General features: G+C 32.3%; 1 protein-coding gene across 1 annotated transcript in view; it reads right to left on the bottom strand.

Moving 5' to 3' along the window:
• Positions 1–22,015, bottom strand: part of RASA1 (RAS p21 protein activator 1) — a 104,125-nt gene that overhangs the window by 40,631 nt on the left and 41,479 nt on the right. Inside the window, exons 2-8 of the mRNA XM_028114533.2 lie at positions 15,420–15,572; positions 14,268–14,403; positions 13,566–13,636; positions 9,165–9,282; positions 6,017–6,048; positions 3,041–3,093; positions 743–893 (exon numbers count right to left, since the gene is read on the bottom strand). Of these exons, the coding sequence (XP_027970334.1) occupies positions 743–893; positions 3,041–3,093; positions 6,017–6,048; positions 9,165–9,282; positions 13,566–13,636; positions 14,268–14,403; positions 15,420–15,572 (714 nt within the window). The remainder of the gene's footprint in view (positions 1–742; positions 894–3,040; positions 3,094–6,016; positions 6,049–9,164; positions 9,283–13,565; positions 13,637–14,267; positions 14,404–15,419; positions 15,573–22,015) is intronic.

Here is a 22,015-nt window from a genome sequence, read left to right as displayed (position 1 = left end):
ATCATATGGTTTCTCTATTAGCTTATTTTTCTGCTCCATAAGTTCATTTTGAGCTTTGGGATAAGCAATAAGTTTACTATAATTTTTAAAATGAGAAGTAGGAACCAATAATTACAAATAAGAAATACCAATTTGAGAACAACCCAGTTACATGGGTAACATCTGTAATAAGTCTCTGTTTACTCTTTAAGAACTTTTTCTTCCTATTAAAATGCCTTGGGGTGCCTGGGTGCCTCAGGAGGTTAAGCATCTGGCTTCAACTCAGGCCACGATCCCAGGGTCCTGGGATTGAGCTCTGCATCGGGCTCCCCGTTCTCCCTCTGCCTACTGCTCTCCCTGCTTGTACTCTCTGTCAAATAAATAAATAAAATCTTGAAAATAAAATAAAATAAAATGTCTCACTAATAAAATAACGTAATATATTTTCTTTTTCTTAAAACAAATGTTTTGCTATCCTACAGTTAAGGACTTAGCAAATTTGCTATAAGCAGTCTGCATATAATCAACAAACATATAAATTATCTTGGAAGACAACAAATTGTAAGTTATTAACTTATATTCATGTTTGACACTATCTGAAGAATTCTTGGACATGACTACTACTAAATTAGATTAAAGGCCTTATAATTTTAAATTCTAAAAAGTCAGGCACTTTTATACACTTTTGAATCTGATATACGTTATTGAAATTTCAACTATTTTTGCCAAAAGTAAAAGGTAACTAAAATTTCTCACAACTCACCTGTTATAATATCGGCCTCCCATCATAAACTGATTGTTTGGTGTTGGACATATTTTAAATCGCTGAATATTTTCGTTGGTCCGAAAGTAAAGTGAATAGTCACCAGGAGTATTATCTGAGGGCCTCACAAGAAAACTGCATACTTGGCCAACTGTAAAAATTAAGCTGTTAGTTTTATTTCCTAATTATCAAATAAAAAAGAAATAGTGTTAAGTAACCTAATTATAAAGTACATTTAAAAGTCATAAACATATGTAAATTTTCACCAGGAACTTGCGTTATAATAAAAACAATTTTAATACATCTTTGTGCTTTCTAGTTTATGAGTCACAACCATTCATGATGTTGCATGTGTGTTTTATGTAAAAATAAGTCTGCAGCAGTGATTTCTGGTTAATAATGTCTCTACCTGTCATGACTTTGGAAGAATAACCTAACCACAGGTATAGAGGACACTGGCTAAAATGGGTACATTCTATTTGTAAATCCTCTTAATAAGAAGAGTTAAAAAAAGTTAAAGTAAATTTTGTTTAGGCATAGTCTACACTTAATCAATGCTTCTGATTAAACATTAAAAAGTAATAACTGTAATAAAAGAGTACCAATGCTTACAAAGGTAGATTCAAAAATGAAATATGTGTGTACCTTATCAAAATCAATACATGTACACCACCTTTCATTTAATAGGTAAGTACCTGGAAAGTCATACAGAAACAAATTATCATATATTAAAGGTTTTCACACTAATTTTAGAGAAGGCTTTTTGATATCTTCAATTGGCAGTGACTCTTAACACCAAAATGGTTTGTTTTTCCTCTGCCTTAAGTCCTAATGACATAGAAAAGATCGGAACTTGACTGCTTTTAGGAAAACACACTGAACACTTAGAATATCGGATGAAATTTTTATGTAAATTACTACGAGTTCCAATCATCTAGCCAAAGCACTTACTAACAAGTAATTTCATGTTTAATACAAAGAATAGGAATTCATGCAAAACTGTGCATGCAAGTGCTTATGTGTACTTTTCAGGGGAGAAAATCACCAGATTCTTCAAAGAGCACATGACCCAAAGAAAATAAAAAGTTAACATAGAGAAATTAATTTTAGTACCTTTCAACTTGAAATGCATTAAACAAGAATGCGTGCCTCAAGTATTTGGTGGTCCAAGTTCAAAAATATAAACTTCTATTCAAAATTCAGTAAATTCACTAAAATAAATATTTTGGTCCCACTCTCAAAGCTGATAGCATGTCATTTTGGTTGAGCATCTGGTCTCTATTACTACCATTTTGCATCATGATGTTCCTTATTTTTAACCTACTTAGTCAACAACCTCACAATAAAATTGAACACTTCTAAAACTGCCTTAAATCTTTCAAAAGAGCCAAGTATTTATTACATTAAACTCCAACGCCTACAGTTCGAAACAGTAATTCAGAAAACATCTTTAATAATAAGTAGTTTACTCACCATATACAAAAACTATCAAACACTGGTTGTTTTTAAAGAACTAAGATTTCTACATTACAGATTATGGCTTAAACTTGTGTCAAATCCTTATTATGTATGGTTTACAAAAAAGATATTTAGTAGTTAAATTAATTCTGTCTTAAATGTTAGGATAAATGATGACAGGATGGTTTTTAGTTTAAATCATAAACCCACAATACAAGTCAATTTTTACTTTGTGTATCTCTATAAAAATTTTTGAGAAATGTTAAAATGAATATATTTTAAATAAGGCCCAATTCCATAACTTCACAAGTGCACAAATATAAATGCTAGAACACTTCCTGCAGCCGAACAGCAAAAAAATAAAAACTACACAATATTATTCTAAGTATCGATAATAAATTATGGCTTTTATATAACAGAAGCTTATAGTCACTCAAAAGAATGAAAACTTATATAAGCAGATATAGAATGATCTCCCAAAATATATCCTAACATGAAAAAAGTATGTTGCATGTTCCTATGAGTGTGCGTGTGTAAGGGTATGTTTAGGGGCAAGGAAGGGAGAGATACAAAGACACTGAAAACTCATAAAAATACAGGAAAAAAACTCACATCTGGTGCTGCTTGTAGGGAAGAGAATAGTACTGGGACAGAAAGAAACATACTTCACTGAATTTTATGCTGCATGTACATGTTCAGCTAAAAAACACCAGATAACAAATATACCAGTTTCTCTGTGGTATGCAAGAATTTACAGTATGTTTAAGCATCAAATGAGTGCTAAAGGCAAAATGGATGATAAATGGTCTATTTTTAAATAAAGAGTGAATATACAAGTACCTGTCATTAGTAAATTATAAGCTTCTTGTTTGGAAATTTTCCCATGGAACCATCTTAAAAAGAGAACAAATTAAATATGTAAATCTAAAGTCCTTTTTGCTGTTATACAATCAAAACTAAACAACCAGCACAAGTTTAATTCAAACTGATATATTGAAATAAAAGCAAATACAATTGATCAAATTATCTCATCCCTTTTACATTTATGTTATTGTACTTTGTAAACATACATAATTTCAACAAAATATAGAAAAATAAGGGACTGATATGAACTATAATTTCCACATTAATTAACAATACAAAGACAGTAATGAATTTAATTCTGATAATGAGAAACTGTTACATGTTTACACCATAGCTAGTGTTCTCTTTTCTTTGTATTAGGAGGGAAGGGTAGTACAGGTAGAGCCCACTACAGAATTATCCAGAAAAAAAAATTAGTAAATGAATTTTCCTCACATTACTCTCAAAATGAACTTTCCTATAATAGGAGGTAAATTCTCTCTTGAAAGAAAATGGAATGGCTGATTAATACTTTCCTTAAAGTCAGAAAGTAAGATTGAGTGATGACAGAGTAGGTATCAGCATCAAGGACTGAAATAAAATGACTTAGTATTCCTAATTCTATTTGAGCTAATGCCATAACAAATTAGATGGCTAGAGTATTTTAGTTTCTGTATACTTAAAATAAGCATTTAGAAATTATAAATGGCATTATAGTCAAGATCCACTGCATATAATAAAGTATTTAAATTTTACCTTAGAATAAAATGACACACCTGATTTTAAAAAACTATTAGTAATTAAATTTCTTAAAATCTCCTCCCATTTACCTGAAGGACTATTATCTATCTTGCTGATTTACACCTCTTAATACCAGCCTGACAACTCTAGATCATCCCTCTATCACTTTGCCACAAATTCTTGGGATCTACTCTATTAGTTTTGATAGTGGCTTAAAAACAACTTGGAAAGTAAAAAATACTACAAGACTAAAACAAACAAAAAAAAAGCAAGACCTATCCATACACCGACTACAAGAGACTCACTTCAGACCTAAAGACATATGCAGACTGAAAGTGAAGGGATGAAAAAACATTTACCAGGCAAACGGAAGTAAAAAGAAAGCTGGGGTAGCAGTACTTATATCAGACAAAATAGGCTTTAAAAACAAAGCCTGTGACAAGAGAAGAACATTATAAAATGATAAAAGGAACAATCCAACAAGAGGATATAACAATTACAAATATCTATGCACCCAACATGGGAGCACCTAAATACACAGAGCAGCTATTAACAGACATAAAGGAAGAAACTGACAGGAATACAGTAACAGTAGGAGACTTAAATATCCCACTTACATCAATGGATGGATCATCCAGACAAAAAAAATCAACAAGGAAAAAAAAAGTGGTTTCGAATGACACATTACACTAGGTGGAACAGATATATAAACAGAACACTATACCCCAAAACCATGAATACATGTTCTTTTCAAGGGCACACCTTATTTAGAATTCGTAATCTGATATAGGTAGTGGGAAGACTTCACACTAATACAATCAACAAGGTACGGTCTCACTCAACGGAGCCTATTTTACAGTTACACAGCTACATAGAACAATAAGGAAAACGAACTCAGAAAACATCTCATATGTTCCACCTGAGGAAGGGTGGGGAACTAAACGAGGTTTACTGAGAGTATTCAGCTTCATGTTTTTGTGTTCTAATGGTTAGAAAACAGAATAAGCAACCACTTGAGAGGCAAGTTGCTTCCATTCGTAAATTCTGACAGGATGGTAAGAAAAAAATGTTCCAGTGAAAAGAGATCAAAAGATGAACAGTTTCTATTAAAATCATGAGTAAAATCGAATTGGGATTGAGAGTTAACATCTTCAGAAGAAAATTCATATACAAATAAATGGCGGGGGGGGGCGCCTAGGTGGCTCAGTCAAGTGTCTGCCTTCGGTTCAGGTCATGATCTCAGGGTCCTGGGATCAAGCCCTGCATTGGGCTCCCTGCTCAGCAGAGAATCTGCTTCTCCCTTTCTCTCTCCCTCTGCCTCTCCCCGCGGCTTGTGCTCTCTCTCAAATGAACAAATTTAAAAAAAAACAAAAAAAACAAATGAGGGGTGAGCAGGACACTAAAAAAGATCTGCAAGGACAAAAACAAAATTAGAGTAAATTTCCCATAGGAGATTATTGCTAACAGCTAACACTTCTGAAATATGAGAAGACTGCGGCAAATAAAACATATAGTAATACCTGTTCTTTGAATTAGCCCTTACAAGATACTTAAAAGTCAGCCTGATAAGATTACGAAAAGAAGGGCCTTGCAGAATCTTGTAAATATGGTAAAGAACCCTGTTGGGGCGCCTGGGTGGCTCAGTTGGTTAAGCGTCTGCCTTCAGCTCAGGTCATGATCCCAGGGTCCTGGGATCAAGCCCCACAGCTTCTCCCTTTCCCTCTGTCTGCTGCTCCTCCTGCTTATGCTCTCTCTTTCTCTGTCAAATGAATAAATAAAATCTTCAAAAAAAAAAAAAAAAGAACCCTGATGTTGAAGAAAAGTTGTCTCTCTCTCTCTCTCACACACACACCAAACAAAAAACTGAAACACAAAATATCTAAAAGATGTGGTTACAAAAACAAGAAATGCTATAAATTTATCAGTAAGAAAGTAAAGAAAAATATGAGGAATCATGACATTCATAATGTTATTAATGTTCATAGAAAAGCCTTTAGTTTAGTGATAGAAGAGTTGCACGTAGGTAAAAGACACCTTCATTATTTAAAAATAAGACTATCAACAGATCCTAAAGAAAATATTAACATATCAGTTCCTGAGCAAATAAAAACAATTCTTAAGACAGCCCCCAAAGTAGCAGTTTTCTTTTAAAATAAATTTTGGCCCCAGTTTTCCAATTTGTAGGTTTATAACGTATTTTCTTTTTCCTTTTAGTAATTAACACGGACTCACATTTTGCCTTCATGTGGATCTTCTTCCCGGCCCTAAAGGGTAAGACATTAAGACAGTATTTTATATAATTTTAACTACTAAGCTATTTTTATTAAAATTAATAAAAAGCATACCTTCAAACACATCTCTGCCCTGTCCCTCATATTTACTTATGCATATACAAGAAAAGATGTATCAGTTCAAGAAACGTCTTTCTAAAACTCTCTCCCTTACTGTTACTACTCCTCTCCTCTTGTGATTACTGTAATTCAGGCTCTTTTCCTCCCTTTTCTCAAACTATTACCACAGCCCAATTTGTTTAATTACCTTTGTGCCCTGTCCCACCCCATCACTTCACCATTCCAATGTGGACTCATCGTTTTCAACTGCAACTTTCTCCTGAGCTAAGAAACACCAAACAAAACAAAAAGAAACGAAATTTAAAAACCAAACCTTTAATACCTCTCTGCTCCCTACAAATTCCTCCTTTGATAAAATCTAAATCCTTTTTCATATCACTCAAGTCTACATTTCCTATCTAGTACTACCAATTCTCTTTAGGTATCTATACAATATACCCACATAACTACCAATTTGCTTATCTATATTCTCAACACCACTGGCTTGTTCTTTTTAACTTAGAATGTCCTTTCCACTCACTGCTCCCTACCTGTTTATTAACCTAAACTATCCAGACAGGATCTTCTTCAAATACTCAGTAAAATACTGAGTCCCTAAAACATAAATACAAAATTCTACTTTGAAGAGAAAAGACATCCTTCTTTTATCATCTTTTGAATTTTCCCTTACTTTATTTGGCATGCCTATTATTTAAGACACACCGGTGTTATTCATTCCTTAATAGTGGCTGTAAGCACCTTAAGATTTTAGGTTTTCTTTGTTAACACCCAACCACCACCATAACCACTAGCACAATGCTGGGCATAAAATTTGCACTGAATATTTATTGAACTGAACTCCTAGTGCCCAGCAAAACTGGGTACCTGGCACCAGGTTTTCATTGAATAATGAAGAAAAATGGTCTATCTATACATGGATTTACCCCTCTCAATTTGTTCCTTACTCATCATATACCTAACCAAACTAAAATCAAACACCCACTGAATGTCTATAAAACAAAGCAGTATGCTAAAAAAAAAAAAAAAAAATTACACGAAAACAAAATGCATCATTGCCCAAAAAGAGCTAATCTCTACAGAGTAGCTTTATACCATAAACTAATTTTATACAATGTAATAAAATACAGAATTAACAAGGTGCTATAGAAACACAAGAGGAAACAATTTAGCCTAAGAAAGCCATAAATCCTCTGTGAAAACAGGGACAGCATCTGAGCTGAATTGATAAAGATGAATTAAATTTTACATGGTAGTAGTCTAGCAGGGCAGGAGTGTCAGGAAAGTGTAGGCATAAAGAAATTCATTCAACAAACATTTGCTGAATGCTTACTAATGGCAGACACTATTCTATGCTATGGGGATACATCACTGAATCAGAGACAAAAATCCTCACAGAGCTTACATTCTTGATTTAAGGCATAAAAGTATAAATGTACTTGGAGAACAGTAATTAGAATTTCAGAGTGGGAAAATTCTTAAATCCAACCACCAACCTAATGTCTGAAATCTAGACAATCTCCAAATGGCTTTTCAAGCTACAAGGAATCACTAGGCTCCAAAGAAGATCAGTATGAAAACTTATTTTAAGTATTAGAGTAAAAATTGTTTATTAATTCTAACTTGGAACCATTCCACTATTAATTGAAAATAAGACTATATTCCTTTTTAGCAGCCACAGCACATTGTTCAATTCATACTGACTTGTTAACTTGTTCTTTTATTTTTTTTCCCTTTATTGATGTTAAGTCATGTGTCCTTATGTTAAATTGGGCTTTCCCCCCCACCACCCGGTACTCATTGGATAACTTTCACTTTTCTTCTTAAAGTTTATCTTATTAAATTTGACCCAGAATCTCAAGAGCTGGAGAAAAGTTAAACTATACTCTAAATCCTTTAAATAATCAGAAAAACGGGGGCAGGGGGTTATAGCGGGGAGGAAAAAAAATCCAACATAAAAAAGTTTTACTGTAGTAAAACCAACACAGTAAGATTCTTCAGTTTGAACACTTCTGGCCTATATGAAATAAATATCTCTCCCTACTGTAAAATACCAAACACTAATCTAGGAATTAGGAGTTCTAATCACAGCTCTTCCACTAAGTAACTATGTGTATACAATGTATCATACCATTTCCTCAACTGCCCTCCACTTTTCCTCAGGATGTTTTACTTCTACATATCAAGATCTATTAATCAAGAGAATTAATAACAAAGAAAAACATTCTCCACTGCTATCTTCCCGGAAAATAATCAAAGCACAGGTTTCAGAATATTACCAAGTTCATGACATAATTTAAAAATAGTAGCTCTGAGGGCTGTGAAAGATAAAAGGAAACCATTCCATCACAAAACAAATCCAAATCCAAAAGGGAAGGATGAACTCCAAAACTGTAATATGTTTGATGAGATTCACTGATACTGAGTATTATCTCTGAAATGCAAATGCTGCTTGAATGCAGCCCTGCTATCAAAAAACCGCACAATTACCTATACTGTGACAAGACGACTGATATTATGTCGTGTAGCGACAACGAAAATGGGAATACCGAAATGCAGAAATGTGGTAATATATGTGTAATATAACTATGTTTTTCCAAGGTTACTAGAAAATTGTACATATATTTGGGAGATAAAGATTCTGAAAGCAAACATGTGCAACCCTATTTGATTCAGATTCCATGATCATTTTTTCATAGCCTCGTTTATGAGGAAAACCACTAAGAAGACAACAAGAGATACAAATAAGCACAAATGTTAATTTTTTTTTAATTCTTAGAAACTCATGAAAACTTTCTGGAAAAAAAAACTTTCAGAAAATCAATAAAGAATCAAACATGCTAGCTTAGTTATGTTTTATACGAATAAATAACATCTACAGTAAATACATTTTAATGAAAAAAGTCCTTGTACTTAAGAATTGAGGTTTTTAATTAAAAAAAATTTCATTACTAATTTCGCCTGATTATGGAAAAGTTCCAAAAATGTACAAAATATTTAAAATTCTGAGAGAGGAAAAAAACAAAACTTACCACCTCTTCCACTAGGTCTTCAACAATGAGGCCCTGTTCGTCTGTTCTTAGATTTGTAACCCACATCCATCCATCTTCTAATTCATTATGAACAATAAACATATCTCCTTTTAGGAAACTGAAAATAGCAATTATGAAGTTATTAAAATTGAATTAAAATTTTAAACATGGAAATTTGAGTAATCATGTGCCATACTACAGAGATAATATGGTATTGGAAAATGTAAGAAATTAAAGTCATATACACTGGATTTTTGTCCTGTTTCTGGCATCATCTAAATATAAAACTCTGAAGACACTTAACAATCTGAATCTTATTTCTTCATGTGTAAAATGGATTTAATAATGGTATCTGCACTATCTACATTATTTGATTACTCTTAAATTCAAATTAGAATTTGTATAAACAGTAATTATATATGTATTATAGGCTTTAGGGTAAAACTCCAAGAAAAGTGAACTTAAAAATTTAAGCTTCCATGTAATTACTCTTTCAGATGTAGGTTAGATATAAAATCATAATATAATTAACTCATTACACATACACAAGATACAGTTACTTTAGAAAAACTTTATTTTAAATAAGCACAATAAGCCTTATCAGCAGATGTTTATGAGAATTAACATTTTTCTCATAAAAAACATTAACGTTCATTTAATTCACTTAGACATCCATGATACAACGTAGCATTCTTTCTCTGAAAGTGGTATCAAAGGATAGGAGAATGTATGCATGTTTTTTCTGTTAACAATTTCTGAGTAGAGAAATGCATACACAAACTAGTTTCTTTTCCTTAGAATCTATATGTTTTCAACCTCCACAAAATCACAGGAGGAGTAAGTTAGGCTTATAATGATGCCATTTTACAACATCAGTAATTCGTTGAACTCTTCGTTTTAGGTCTGAATGAATGCCTCCCAGTGTTCAAAGTTTCAAGATTGATTGCCTGCTGCTACTGACCCTATCTCTACATCCATATCTATCGCATATTTTTTAAGTTTCCTTTCAGTCTAAATTTTCACAAACCAAAGTTCCATTAAGTAAATCTCTTCTCATACTTTGAAAACTGTTTTTCTCCAGAATATCTCAAGCTTCACTGTTTCTTGGACAAGTTCAAGACTAAAAAACTTACACACAACACTTGAGATGAATTCTATTTAGATGAGCACATAATACTGCATTCTATCTTGATTCGAAAACCCTTGTTAACAGTGACCAATATTTCACTAGCTGACTGGCAGCAGACATTACTACTTAACCAAATAAATTACTCCTTTCTAGAACCAATCTCCTAAATAACTACATTAAAAAAATTATGAGTAAAAGGGGAGTACATATGGACAAAAATATAGAAATGAGAAGTGACAAGTTTCATTTCTTGGTCAAAAGCAGTCATAAGAGAATTTTTTTTTTTAATTTTGAATTCTATTGTTGCTAGAACACTAAACATATGGTGCAAAATGAAAAAAATTTAAAATAAAGAGCTTATTACTAACACAAATATAATAAAGACTCTTTATTTTGCATTTTTCCCCAAAAGAGTTAAAATGCCTTATTCTCATTAATCTTCAGATGTTTTTACCTTAAAAAAAAAAAAACTTCAAAGATACAAATTTTTAAGGACTCATACATTCACATATATTTATATGATCAAATTAAAATTTATTTTTTCCAATTCTTGTTTAAATTTTCATCTTCCTAGACCAGTAGTTGTCAGTTTTGAAGGTCTCTCAGGACTCCTTTATATATTTAAAAACTGATACCCTGAAAGGCTTTTATTTATATGAATTATATCTATTAATATTTACCATGTTAGAATTTATAATATAAATGTTTTAAGTGTTTACTAATTTCTTAAAAAATAATACACCCCATCACACAGTAACATAAAGAATATAAAATATTATTATTTTTAAAAGTTTTGTGAGAATATTGTTTTACATTTTTTGCAAATCTCAACATCTGGCTTAACTGCACACTGCTAGATTCTTCTCTTTCTATATTCAAACTGTTGTTTTAAAGGTTTTTTTTGTTTGAAGTATATGAAGAAAAATCTGGCTTCACAAAAATATGTAGTTGTGAAAGGAGTATTTTAATGGCCTCTCAGATAATTATAGATATTCTATGATATTACACCAAAAACTCAACAATTGGTACTTGAAGGTTAGTTGTAATATGGAATCTAAAACACCATCAATGAACTTTCTGTACCCCATTTCAGTAATATCTATTTGTCAATCTTGCACTTTGAATGGACCTTTACCCAGGCATAATTCTTTAACAGCATGCATCGATCATTTAGAAAATACTGGTTCACTGAGCTATGCAGATCATCCAGATGTAAATTCACCTTACACAATCAAAACATCACATTAATATCACCACCAATCTCATCAGAAAAATCAGGAAGTATGTGGGAAGCTGTCAAACTCCTGACAGCACATACAGCGTTTCCAAAATTCTCATTTTTGCTTGCAAGCCCAAATTTTGTCATTGGCAACAAATACCTCCAGTTATTTCCCCTGAAGTAACATAACAGATTCACTTAAAAAAAAAAAAAAAAAAGTCAAATATTCTAGTCTGAATAACCATAGTTGGATAGTTTGCCTGTCAGTCTTAAGTACAAATGGTGTACACAAAAGCAGAAGCTAGCTCAGCTCTCAACACTGCTCTCCTCAAGACCAGGACCTGTGGTACACAGCCAAGATATTTTGTGTGTACTTCCCATTTCATCACACAGAATATTAAAAAGATTCACCAGTTTTCTTCATCACACAGAAAGATTAAACAGATATTCATCACACTGAATGCTAAAAGGGTTGAGATTTAGTAAAATACCTTTTACAGTCTCATCAAGAAAAATCTGAGGGGAAACTGTTTTGTACTGTTTACCTCCAAGGGTGTGGCAGTGAAGAACACTGTATACTTTGCTGCCACTGCCTTGATTTGTGCTAAGGCACTAACAGTTTTACTGCTTCTTGTTTTTGTACCATCAATGTAAATGTCACAGTGAAAAAGGCAAATTATGTCTTAGTCTTATTAAGAAAACAGTTCTGCTCCCAGGGTCCTGGGATCAAGCCCCACATCGGGCTCCCTGCTCCGTGGGAAGCCAGCTTCTCCCCTCCCTCTCCCCCTGCTTGTGTTTGTACCCTCCCTCGCTGTGTCTCTGTCAAATAAATAAATAAATAAAATCTGAAAAAGAAAAGAGGAAAGGAAAGAGGAAAGGAAAGGAAAGAGGAAAGGAAAGGAAAGGAAAGAGGAAAGAGGAAAGAGGAAAGAGGAAAGAGGAAAGAGGAAAGAGGAAAGAGGAAAGAGGAAAGAGGAAAGAGGAAAGAGGAAAGAGGAAAGAGGAAAGAGGAAAGAGGAAAGGAAAGGAAAGGAAAGGAAAGGAAAGGAAAGGAAAGGAAGAAAAGAAAGAAAACAGTTCTGCTCTCATGAATTCTCTAAATGGGTCTCAAGGATCCCCAAGGTTACATGGATCACACTTTGAGCACTGCTGTTCTAGAAGATACACTGGGAATTTACAAGTTACTCAAAATCCCTCAATTGGTAGTTCACCAATGTTCTTCTTTATTGTATACATTTCATTCCTTCTCTTTCTTTCATTGGTCTTTCCTGCTTAGATCACAAATAAAGGTATGCCAATAAAAACTAAATGAGAAGTTGTTATTTTGTAGACAATCATATAAAAAGAGAATCCTTATTCTGAGATTCCAGATATTTGAATCTTTATTTTTTAAAATACCATATTTCCAGAAATTTCAGTACCTCCCCAAGTTACTGTTTTTTAAATGCTGCTGTTGATTTCGGTGAGCTGTATTACCAGAATCAGTAAACATTTTACCAGTAGGAAACAAATTTTCTATTGCAAAGTAGCTTGTAGAAAGACACTGATAATTTGATAATTATCAAACATCAGATTATATGAAAATAATAAAAACAAGTTATATATAAATCAAACTACACAAAAATAATTTTTAAAAATTATCATGTTTAGTTCTATGCCACACTTAAACTATTCACCCATCATATAAAATAGAAGTTTAGTCATCATTTAAGTACAATTACAGTTGAGACATAAATGCCATGTAGTAATAAAAATGAAAATAGAGTACAGAATATAACAATTATCCTTACTTCGTCAGAGACAGTCTAATAAAATCTGAATTTATTTCACCTGTCATCTTCACTGTGGCCACTCTGATCCAAATCCATATTCTGAACAAATAAGCCAAACACAGGAGTACAGGAACGATGAACTCAATATTAAAGGTACTTTCACCCTGCTGCATGCTATTTCCTCAAAGTCCAAGACCTTCCCAGTCCAAGAGTGGTAAGTTTTCGAAGTCTGTCAAATGCCTATTTCAAATGCCTATAAGTGAGAATACATTCTAAAATACCTTATTTCATCAGTGTCTGGAACCTTTGTGTAAGGTAGAATGGCTCGAACACGCCTTCTATCTTCTACTGGCTAGGAATCATAAGAAAAGAAAAAAGATTTACAAAAGATAAATAATCTTTTTATGTCAAAGTCAAATCAGGTATATCCACATAAAGTTCAAACCAACAAAAATCCTCATTATGAACACAGGATCATTCAAATTGTTTTTAGTAAGGTTCTAAATACTCAAAGCCTAGAAATATTTGTCTTGTTTCTGGCTTTTTTTTAATAGAAATTATTTTAACTGTATAACCAATGTTTTTACCAAGTAATATGAGTAGCCATTTAATTTTAAATGAACTACATGAAACATATAAATTAATCTTTCTCTGATGATGTAGAAGGCGTTTCAGAATCTTGCAGCAACTTCAGGATTAGTACTATGCTATCAGTCATTACTGCTCATTCATTTAAAAATATTTTTTAAGCTATCACCATACAGTATTATACAAAGAAAAATCTAGCAACTTAAATACAAAATTACTGAAAAAAATTTTTTGAAGAGGATATCAGTTTTGCTGACAGTACAACCAGAATTAAAAATTTAAAACAACAAATATTTCTTGATTTATAATAAATACCATAAGAAACTAAGAGCTAACCTCATAGTAAAGTGAAATAATAAATTTCTGAAAAATCTTTTTATTTAAGTTTTACTTGCCTCTGGTGGTGCAACTGGATAAAGCAATTTTTCTCCTTTAAGCAAACAGGAAACATGACTGTAATAACCTATTAAGTCTGACAGTGAAGAAAAACGTCTTCCACCAATGTAGTAATCTCCACACATAGCAATAATCCTATTTGTACAGGAAAAAAATACAGTATAACAAAAACCTTTAGAGCCAATTTTGAAGACCAAGTTCTAAAGAAATTATAACTCCCTAATTTTCATACTCTTTTCCTTTACTATATCCTTGTATTTAAATACCACTTATTAATATCCGCCAATGCAAATTTACCTGAGGTTATTTCTTCTAAAAATATATATGCATACATGTGATAGATATGAAATACATATCTGAATTACAAACCCCATTACATTCTTCATTGCAATATTTATAAATCCATCTTCAGATACTCTGCTCACTTTTCATATTTAAGACTAAATAGCAATATTAATAAGTTTTCTCTGGCTAAAAGTAGCTTACAGATTTCAAAATATTTAGGGTATTATAATAATTTCACATTCGACGTGTGGTACAAAGTACTCTTAAAACTTATTTTAAAATGTGAAAGCCAAGAACATGCAAACATTTTATCAGTTAACATTATAGGCAAAAATGATTTTTTTCAATGTCTCCCATAAAAATGAAATTGAAGATAATAATATAAGTATGTATATTTAATAATATAGGTATGTATATTTACGTAGAGTTTGATATCTGTACTTGAAAATCTACATACCTTTGACATGAATGTTTGCAAAGAATTTCAGAACAGTGAAGCAAAATGAATTAAAGGGCACATATCTTTACTCTTTGTTTCCTAAATTTTGTTACTCTGTAGTCTAAAAATACACATTTCCTTTATTTCTGCTTTACCAAAGTTTCTTCATAATTCTTTATACTTTAAAAATGATAATTATATTTGAGATTAGCACAATGCCCAATAATATTGTTTTTAAACAAAAAAGCATGGATTCAATATCTACTCTATAATCATCTGATTAAATCACATAATTCAGAACTGAAAATCACTTACCCCATCACTTAAATATCACTGAAACAGTCACCTTTATTAAAGCAGGTGTATTTAAGAACACTACAGCAAAGTAACTATATTATTTAGCCTCATATTACAATTAAAGACTTACCTAAAATGGTTGACAACATTTGTCTGGCTAAGAAATGAAAGTACAAAGGATCCTGGCCTCCGATCACTCTCTCTTATAAGGTAACTGCCGGACTTCCCTGCCTGCCTTAGGCGTTCTTCTGCTATAGTTCTATCAAGTTTTCCATGATACCACCTAAGGGAAAAAAGTTGTGATTAGAATACAAATAGCAACCATAAAATTAATAGTGGTAGTTGAGAAACTTAATAATAGAGGTTTTAAATACCTAAATGTAATTTAAACATTTACCTTTTACTCTTGATAGGTTATTCCAATTTTAACTCAATTATTTTTAACTTCTCAGTCTCTCAGAAAAAAATTCATTTATTCAGTTTTTAATTTGTTCTATAAACTCAGGGCTAATCATCTCACATATGAACCTCTTCCATTTCTGCCATCTTTCTACCTCCAGGATTGTCTACCTGGTCAAGATATAAACACTTATTACAATCAAATCTTTACTTAGAAAAATAAGAATACGATGGACAAATGGAAACAATTACTACCTCTCTATATACTAAAGAACCTAAGTATACCACTTGACATAGCAAGCAAGGCACATGATACCTGTAAGAAAATAAAACTTTATTCCATTTCAGTGTCTGTGCCCTAGAACAGGAAAATAGAATGACATTGTCCAAAGACTACTATTCTAATTTCCTATTTCAATATGATGCTGATTATTCCCTTTGGTCTTAAAATGATTTACTCCATAACCACACATCTGATCTTAATTCCTCAAATTTATTTAACAAACATGTGGGTAATAAATAATACCTTTTTCCCTTTAATTTTCCTACTCTCAATTTAAATATGTTCTACCTACCATATTACCAGATAATCTGCTTAAATGACTGGCTATAATTCCAGCATCACCCATGCTACCAATTTATGCCTATAAAAGACTCATGGATATAAACAGAAGCATAATTAGAAACATATTGGAATTTTCACAGGGCCATGGTAATAGTTCTACAAAGTAACTGTTATGAAATATTTTTACACCTTCAATATGTTAGTCATCAGAACTCACCCTTGATACTTATAGTCTCTCTTGAAACACTCAGAGAAACACTCAGAGTAAAACAATAAAACATTCACATTGCATTGAAATATTTAATATCTAGCCATAAGTCAATAGTTAAAACTACTACAGTCCTATGACTATTTTTGTAATATTCCTATTTTTGTAAACTTGCTGTAAGGAAAGCTAACTATTCTTTGACTCATTAGTTTATTAAAAAAAAAATTAAAGGAATTTTCAATTTTCTTTTAAAAACCAACCCACTTATTTGAAGTCTGTGCATAAGACTGAAATGAAATAATGAAAAAAATCACAAAGCTTCATCTTAATAGGAAAAACATAATTATAAACAATATTAGAGGAAGAAGGCAAAGAACAATCAAAACTGCATTCTTCTTAAAACTCTAATCTCAGTTCAACCATTATATTTAAGGCTACTGACAAGTATATTTAACTTTCAAGAACTGTTTTTTCTTCTTTTAAATCTAAAAGGAAAAGTTAAGACTAATGATGATAAAAGGCTCCTTGAAGAGCTAAAATTTAACCACATATGATCAGGACAAAGTTTACTTAGAGAGGCTCCCAGGTGACTCAGTAGGTTGTGTCTGCCTTCAGTTCAGGTCGTGATCTCAGGGTCCTGGGATGGAGCTCCACATCAGGTTACCTGCTCAGTGGGAAGTCTGCTTCTCCCTTTCCCTCTGCCCACCCCCCTCCCCGCTCATGTTTGCTCTCTCAAATAAAATCTTTAAAAAAAAAAAAGAAAAAGAAAGATTTAAAAAGTCACCATTTAAAAAAAATTATTTAGATATTTATTTAGTTGTGAAAATACATGGGACATGTCCTTAGAATATAAAATTGGTACATTCTTTATTACCTAAAGCAATGAAGCTATCCCAAAGAGCAGATTTACACATTGAAGAGACAAAAATTAAAAACAATTATAGGCAAAACTCCTATTTTTATGTACTTTCTATTTGTTAAATTTCTGTTGTTTTACCCAAAATGTCAGGATTTAAAAATTTCATTTAATCTCCATCCTGTGAACCCACCATAAGATGATACACAAGGTCATGAGGTGTTACACAATTACTCATTTATAATAAATACTTGCCTAGAAACTTTTACTGATATATAAAAGATATATTTGTGATGTTTTAGTTTTTAGCTCTGTACTTTCTGTAAGATTCTGGCTTTAACACAGGTATTCAGTTTAAGACAGACTTTACTTTAAACAAACAACTCTGTTTCTTGAATACTAGTAATTTCCTTTATGTCAAAAGCTCATTAAGCTTCAAATACATGATGCAAAACGTGTCAATTCTTTATTTTTTATTTTTTTGTAATTTTTAAATAAATAACAGAATCAGACCTGTAAATACAGAGAACTGACGGTTGCCAAAGGGGAGAGGAGTGGGAGGATAGGCAAAACAGGTAAAGGGGAGAGGGAGATACAGGCTTCCAGTTATGAAATGAGTAAGTCACAGGAACAAAAGGCACAGCATAATTAATACAGTCAAATATTGTACTAGCAATCTATGGTGATAGATGGTAGCTACACTTGTGGCGAACACAGCATACTGTATAAATTTGTCAAATCACTATGTTGTATACCTGAAACTAATGTAACATTGTGTGTCAACTATAGTAAAAAAAAAAAAGTCAATTATTTATTATGATTATAAATTGAAATTAAGTTATCCAATAATAGGCTGGATGAGCACATATGTAGTTGAGTCAGATCCTCTAAGTGCTGAAATTCCATTGTTAAAAGTCAATGGTTATTCTACAAACAAAACAAAACAAAAAAGCAACTGAATTTTCTCAATCAAAACTCAGACTTTCCTGAATTATCTTTGTTAATTTGAAATTATTAAGGTGAATCATACTAACCTTAATATTTTAAATGTATCTGACCAGCTATTTTAAAGCTATTATTGAAGCATAAAAAGCACTTCAATTAAGCTATTACAATATGCAATCTTTATCCCATTTAAAAACTTGGAAATAAAAAGATCAGTATCACGCTTGGTGAAATAATTATTTTATTATAAATGCATATAGCATCATGAGATGTAGCTAAAACAAGTATTTTGTAAGTAGATCACAATTCCAATGTGATATGATTTGGTTGAAGTACTTCACAGATTTATAGACCCTAAGCCCTATATCCACTGAGCACTAGTCCTTGGGTCTTTAAAACAATGTCTCTCAAACCCTTTTTTAACCCATGAACTTTTTGATAAACATAAAATTTCACCTACCAAGAAATTCAGAATACTCAAGTTGTCAATTTCTCACAGAGAATCATTATATATTCTATTTAATCCCAGGAGCCAAAGGAAAAAAAATGCTACTTTAACTTTCTGGAATTTGTAATAAATTCATTTTATACATAAAAAAAATAATGTGAAATATGACTTCTCAAAACATACCCTCATACCAAAGATGTGAACTCCCCTAGAGGAGATGTGCCCCTAGTGGATATCAGTTTAAGATTCATTTAACAAAAATGCTACACTTTCTGACTGTACACAGTTATAGTAGCAATATTACAAGGAAATGAAAAAATCTAATCACTCCCACTATTTCTTTACAATCTTTACAATCAAAGTCTTATTATATCTTGTTAAGGGTAGTTTTGCTGGTGATTGTTTTCAAATAAGTTAACAAGAAATGGAACTGAATCTAGAATACCTCTAAGGAACACAGAATAACTGGTATTGCATTGGGGTATGAGGATATTCTGAATGCAACAGGAGATTACCCCATATCTATGGGCGCCATTATCTAAGGTAAATTTGTTACTCTGCTTATCACATTTACGGCAATTTTAACTCACAGAACGTACCTGGCACATAGTAATATTAATTTTAAAAGCATTTGTTGAATGAAGGAAGAAGTGTCAAATCATAAAGCATAATGTGGGAAAAAACTTTAAGTCTAGTTCCAACTCCCTACCAATGTAAAAAAAAAAAAAAAAATTCTTCTTCAATGTCCATAATAAGCAAGTTCTGATCTTTGAGGACTGTTAGCTAGGTCTAAAAAATATATGAAAATACTTGAGATGGACAGAGCTAAAGAAGGATGGCTACACTGACACCTCCTAAACATCTTCAGAAGAGACTAAACCAACTGGTAAGATGAAGACTCACCAGAAACCTCCATGACTCTGGTCAAGCCTCTACATTTTGTTACCTTATTACCATCACTTATGAAATATGGAAAACAATCTCCACCTCAACCTCAGAATAAATTACATATTGTCCTGAACGCCTTCAAAGAAAAATATAAAAATGAAAAACTACTACACAGGCTCTAATTGCATAATGGTTAAGTAAAGACTCTGGAGGCACCCTGCTTTTGCTTGAATTGTAGCTCTGCCAACTGGCTGTACAAGTGTGGGCAAATGACTTAATTTCGAGCCTCAGTTTTCTCCTCTATAAAAGGCATATAATAACAGTATCTACCTCATAGTAGCTTGCCTTGATATTATTAGATGAAATAATACATATAAAATTATATATACATATGAAAGACTACAGGACTGATTAATACAATTTCATCAATGAAAATCCCAAATTTTATGACTGTGGCCTAATGGATGATTAATTTATAGATCACCTCAGCCCCAATTATCTTCCTATTTTCCAGTCTTGTTTCACCTTCCAGCTAATTTTGGAAAGAGAACACAAGAAACAAATCTTTGTATCTGCGAAAGCCTTATTTTTTAGGAGAAAATTTCTTTTCCCAAAATTCTTTTGAACATTATAGATCATACATATCAAGTGGGACTAGAGATGCCAATGTATTCATAAACTAGAAATTCTTCCATTTCTCCTGGCAACTCCAGAAGAAAACCCTCAGATTGCCCCATTCTTTCTCCAGTGGATATATTCTTTGGAAGGATTCAAATGAAAACTGGGAAAAAAAAGATTTCTCAAAAAAATTACAAGGCTAGCTGAGAAAAATATGTTTACTTATTAAATTTCCTGTTTTCTTTCCCCCACCTCCCCTCTGGCAACCATCAATTTGTTCTCTATAGTTAACAGTCTGTTTCTTGGTTTTCCTCGCTTTTCCCCCCATAATGTTCCTTTGTTTTGTTTCTTAAAGTTGAGAAAACTTACAGGCAGATACAGAGTCCCTTGATTTCAACAGAAACTACATAATCAATTTATCTAAGATAACATACCATCCAAGATGATGCTATATATTTAAAAAGTCAACAATAGAAGAGACAAGTTGGACAAGTTGCAGGAATCATTTTACTTTTAAACATGGGATAACATGAATTGTTTATATTTATAAACTTATATTGTATATCAGTAAAGGACTTTTGAGGAGCCTTACGGACTTCTGTGCTCTTTAGTTTGTCTCTCCTGACAGGAAAAATAATACAGAAATCTACGCAATGAGAACACCAGCTGGCGTGAATATAGACAGGCACTTCATTCAAACTATACAATTACTTACAACTAACTTGACATTCCTAAATGGAAATGGTCTACTACAGTAGAAAACAATCAAAACAGTGTCACCATCAACACACTTCCTTTTAAAAAGGAAACTAAATTGAAGTTCCCAGTTCACTTTTACTTTCCACTATACTCTTCCTCTTAATTATGTCACTGACAGGCACCAAAGTTCTTACAGAGAAATGTATATGCAGATATCCAATTGCCAAGAAATCTCTTCTGTCACCTAAATCACCTGGGATTCTGTGTCTGATCCTACTACAAACTCTGAAAGTGTTTCTGTAATTCTCAAAGATGCTAATCAGATTTTCTTATACATGTTTGTCCCTTCTGAAATCAAACTGGTTATTTCAAGATGGTATGATATACACAAAAAATTTGCTAAAACTAGTATACATCCCTTAAAGCCCCCATATTTCCTTTCAACAGAGTTCTTACAGTCACCGAGTCTGAGCTGATGGTTAAGAAAAGTGAATGCAGAGAGATTAAAATCTGGTCACTAGTAAATTGATTTGAACAACCACTAGACTAATAAGCATAACAGGTTTAATATACCCCTATAAGGCTCCTCAACTGCCCTCTACTCCAGACCAACTACATCACTAAACCTGAGAAAAAAATGCTTATGTAAACAGTAGGTCTATGTAATGCTTATGTGTATATGTTAGGTATCTTAAGTATATTCATGTGTTCAAGCAAATATGTGTATTTAGCTATATATTTCAAATCAAATTAGCTCAATCCAAGAGTAGAAATTCTATTTCCTTTTGCTCCAAGTACATATTTACAGAGTCTGAAAGAGGTTTTAGTTCCTGGGAGTACTTCTAAAGAAAAGCACTGCCATGTGACCTACCCACCAAAAATTTAGTCTGCTGAAAGACTAACATACAAAAGATGGGAACCAACACAATGCTTACATAGGCAAAAGTTTATATTAAAAGGCACTCAACCAAGATAGCCTCATTCTCATTACCCTCAACTCCCATTACCCTAGATAACAGGGAAAGGTAGAAAAAGCCACACACTATCCAAAAATGTTATGCACTAATCAAAAGTGTGAAAGAAAGAAAGAAAGAAAGAAA

Source organism: Eumetopias jubatus, unplaced genomic scaffold, assembly GCF_037043125.1.
Source record: "Eumetopias jubatus isolate StellerSeaLion01/CBP00866 unplaced genomic scaffold, mEumJub1_p1.0 scaffold_5, whole genome shotgun sequence".
Lineage (NCBI taxonomy): Eukaryota > Metazoa > Chordata > Mammalia > Carnivora > Otariidae > Eumetopias > Eumetopias jubatus.
The sequence above is the reverse complement of the archived record's forward strand: the minus strand, read 5'-3'. Positions and strand labels throughout refer to the sequence as shown.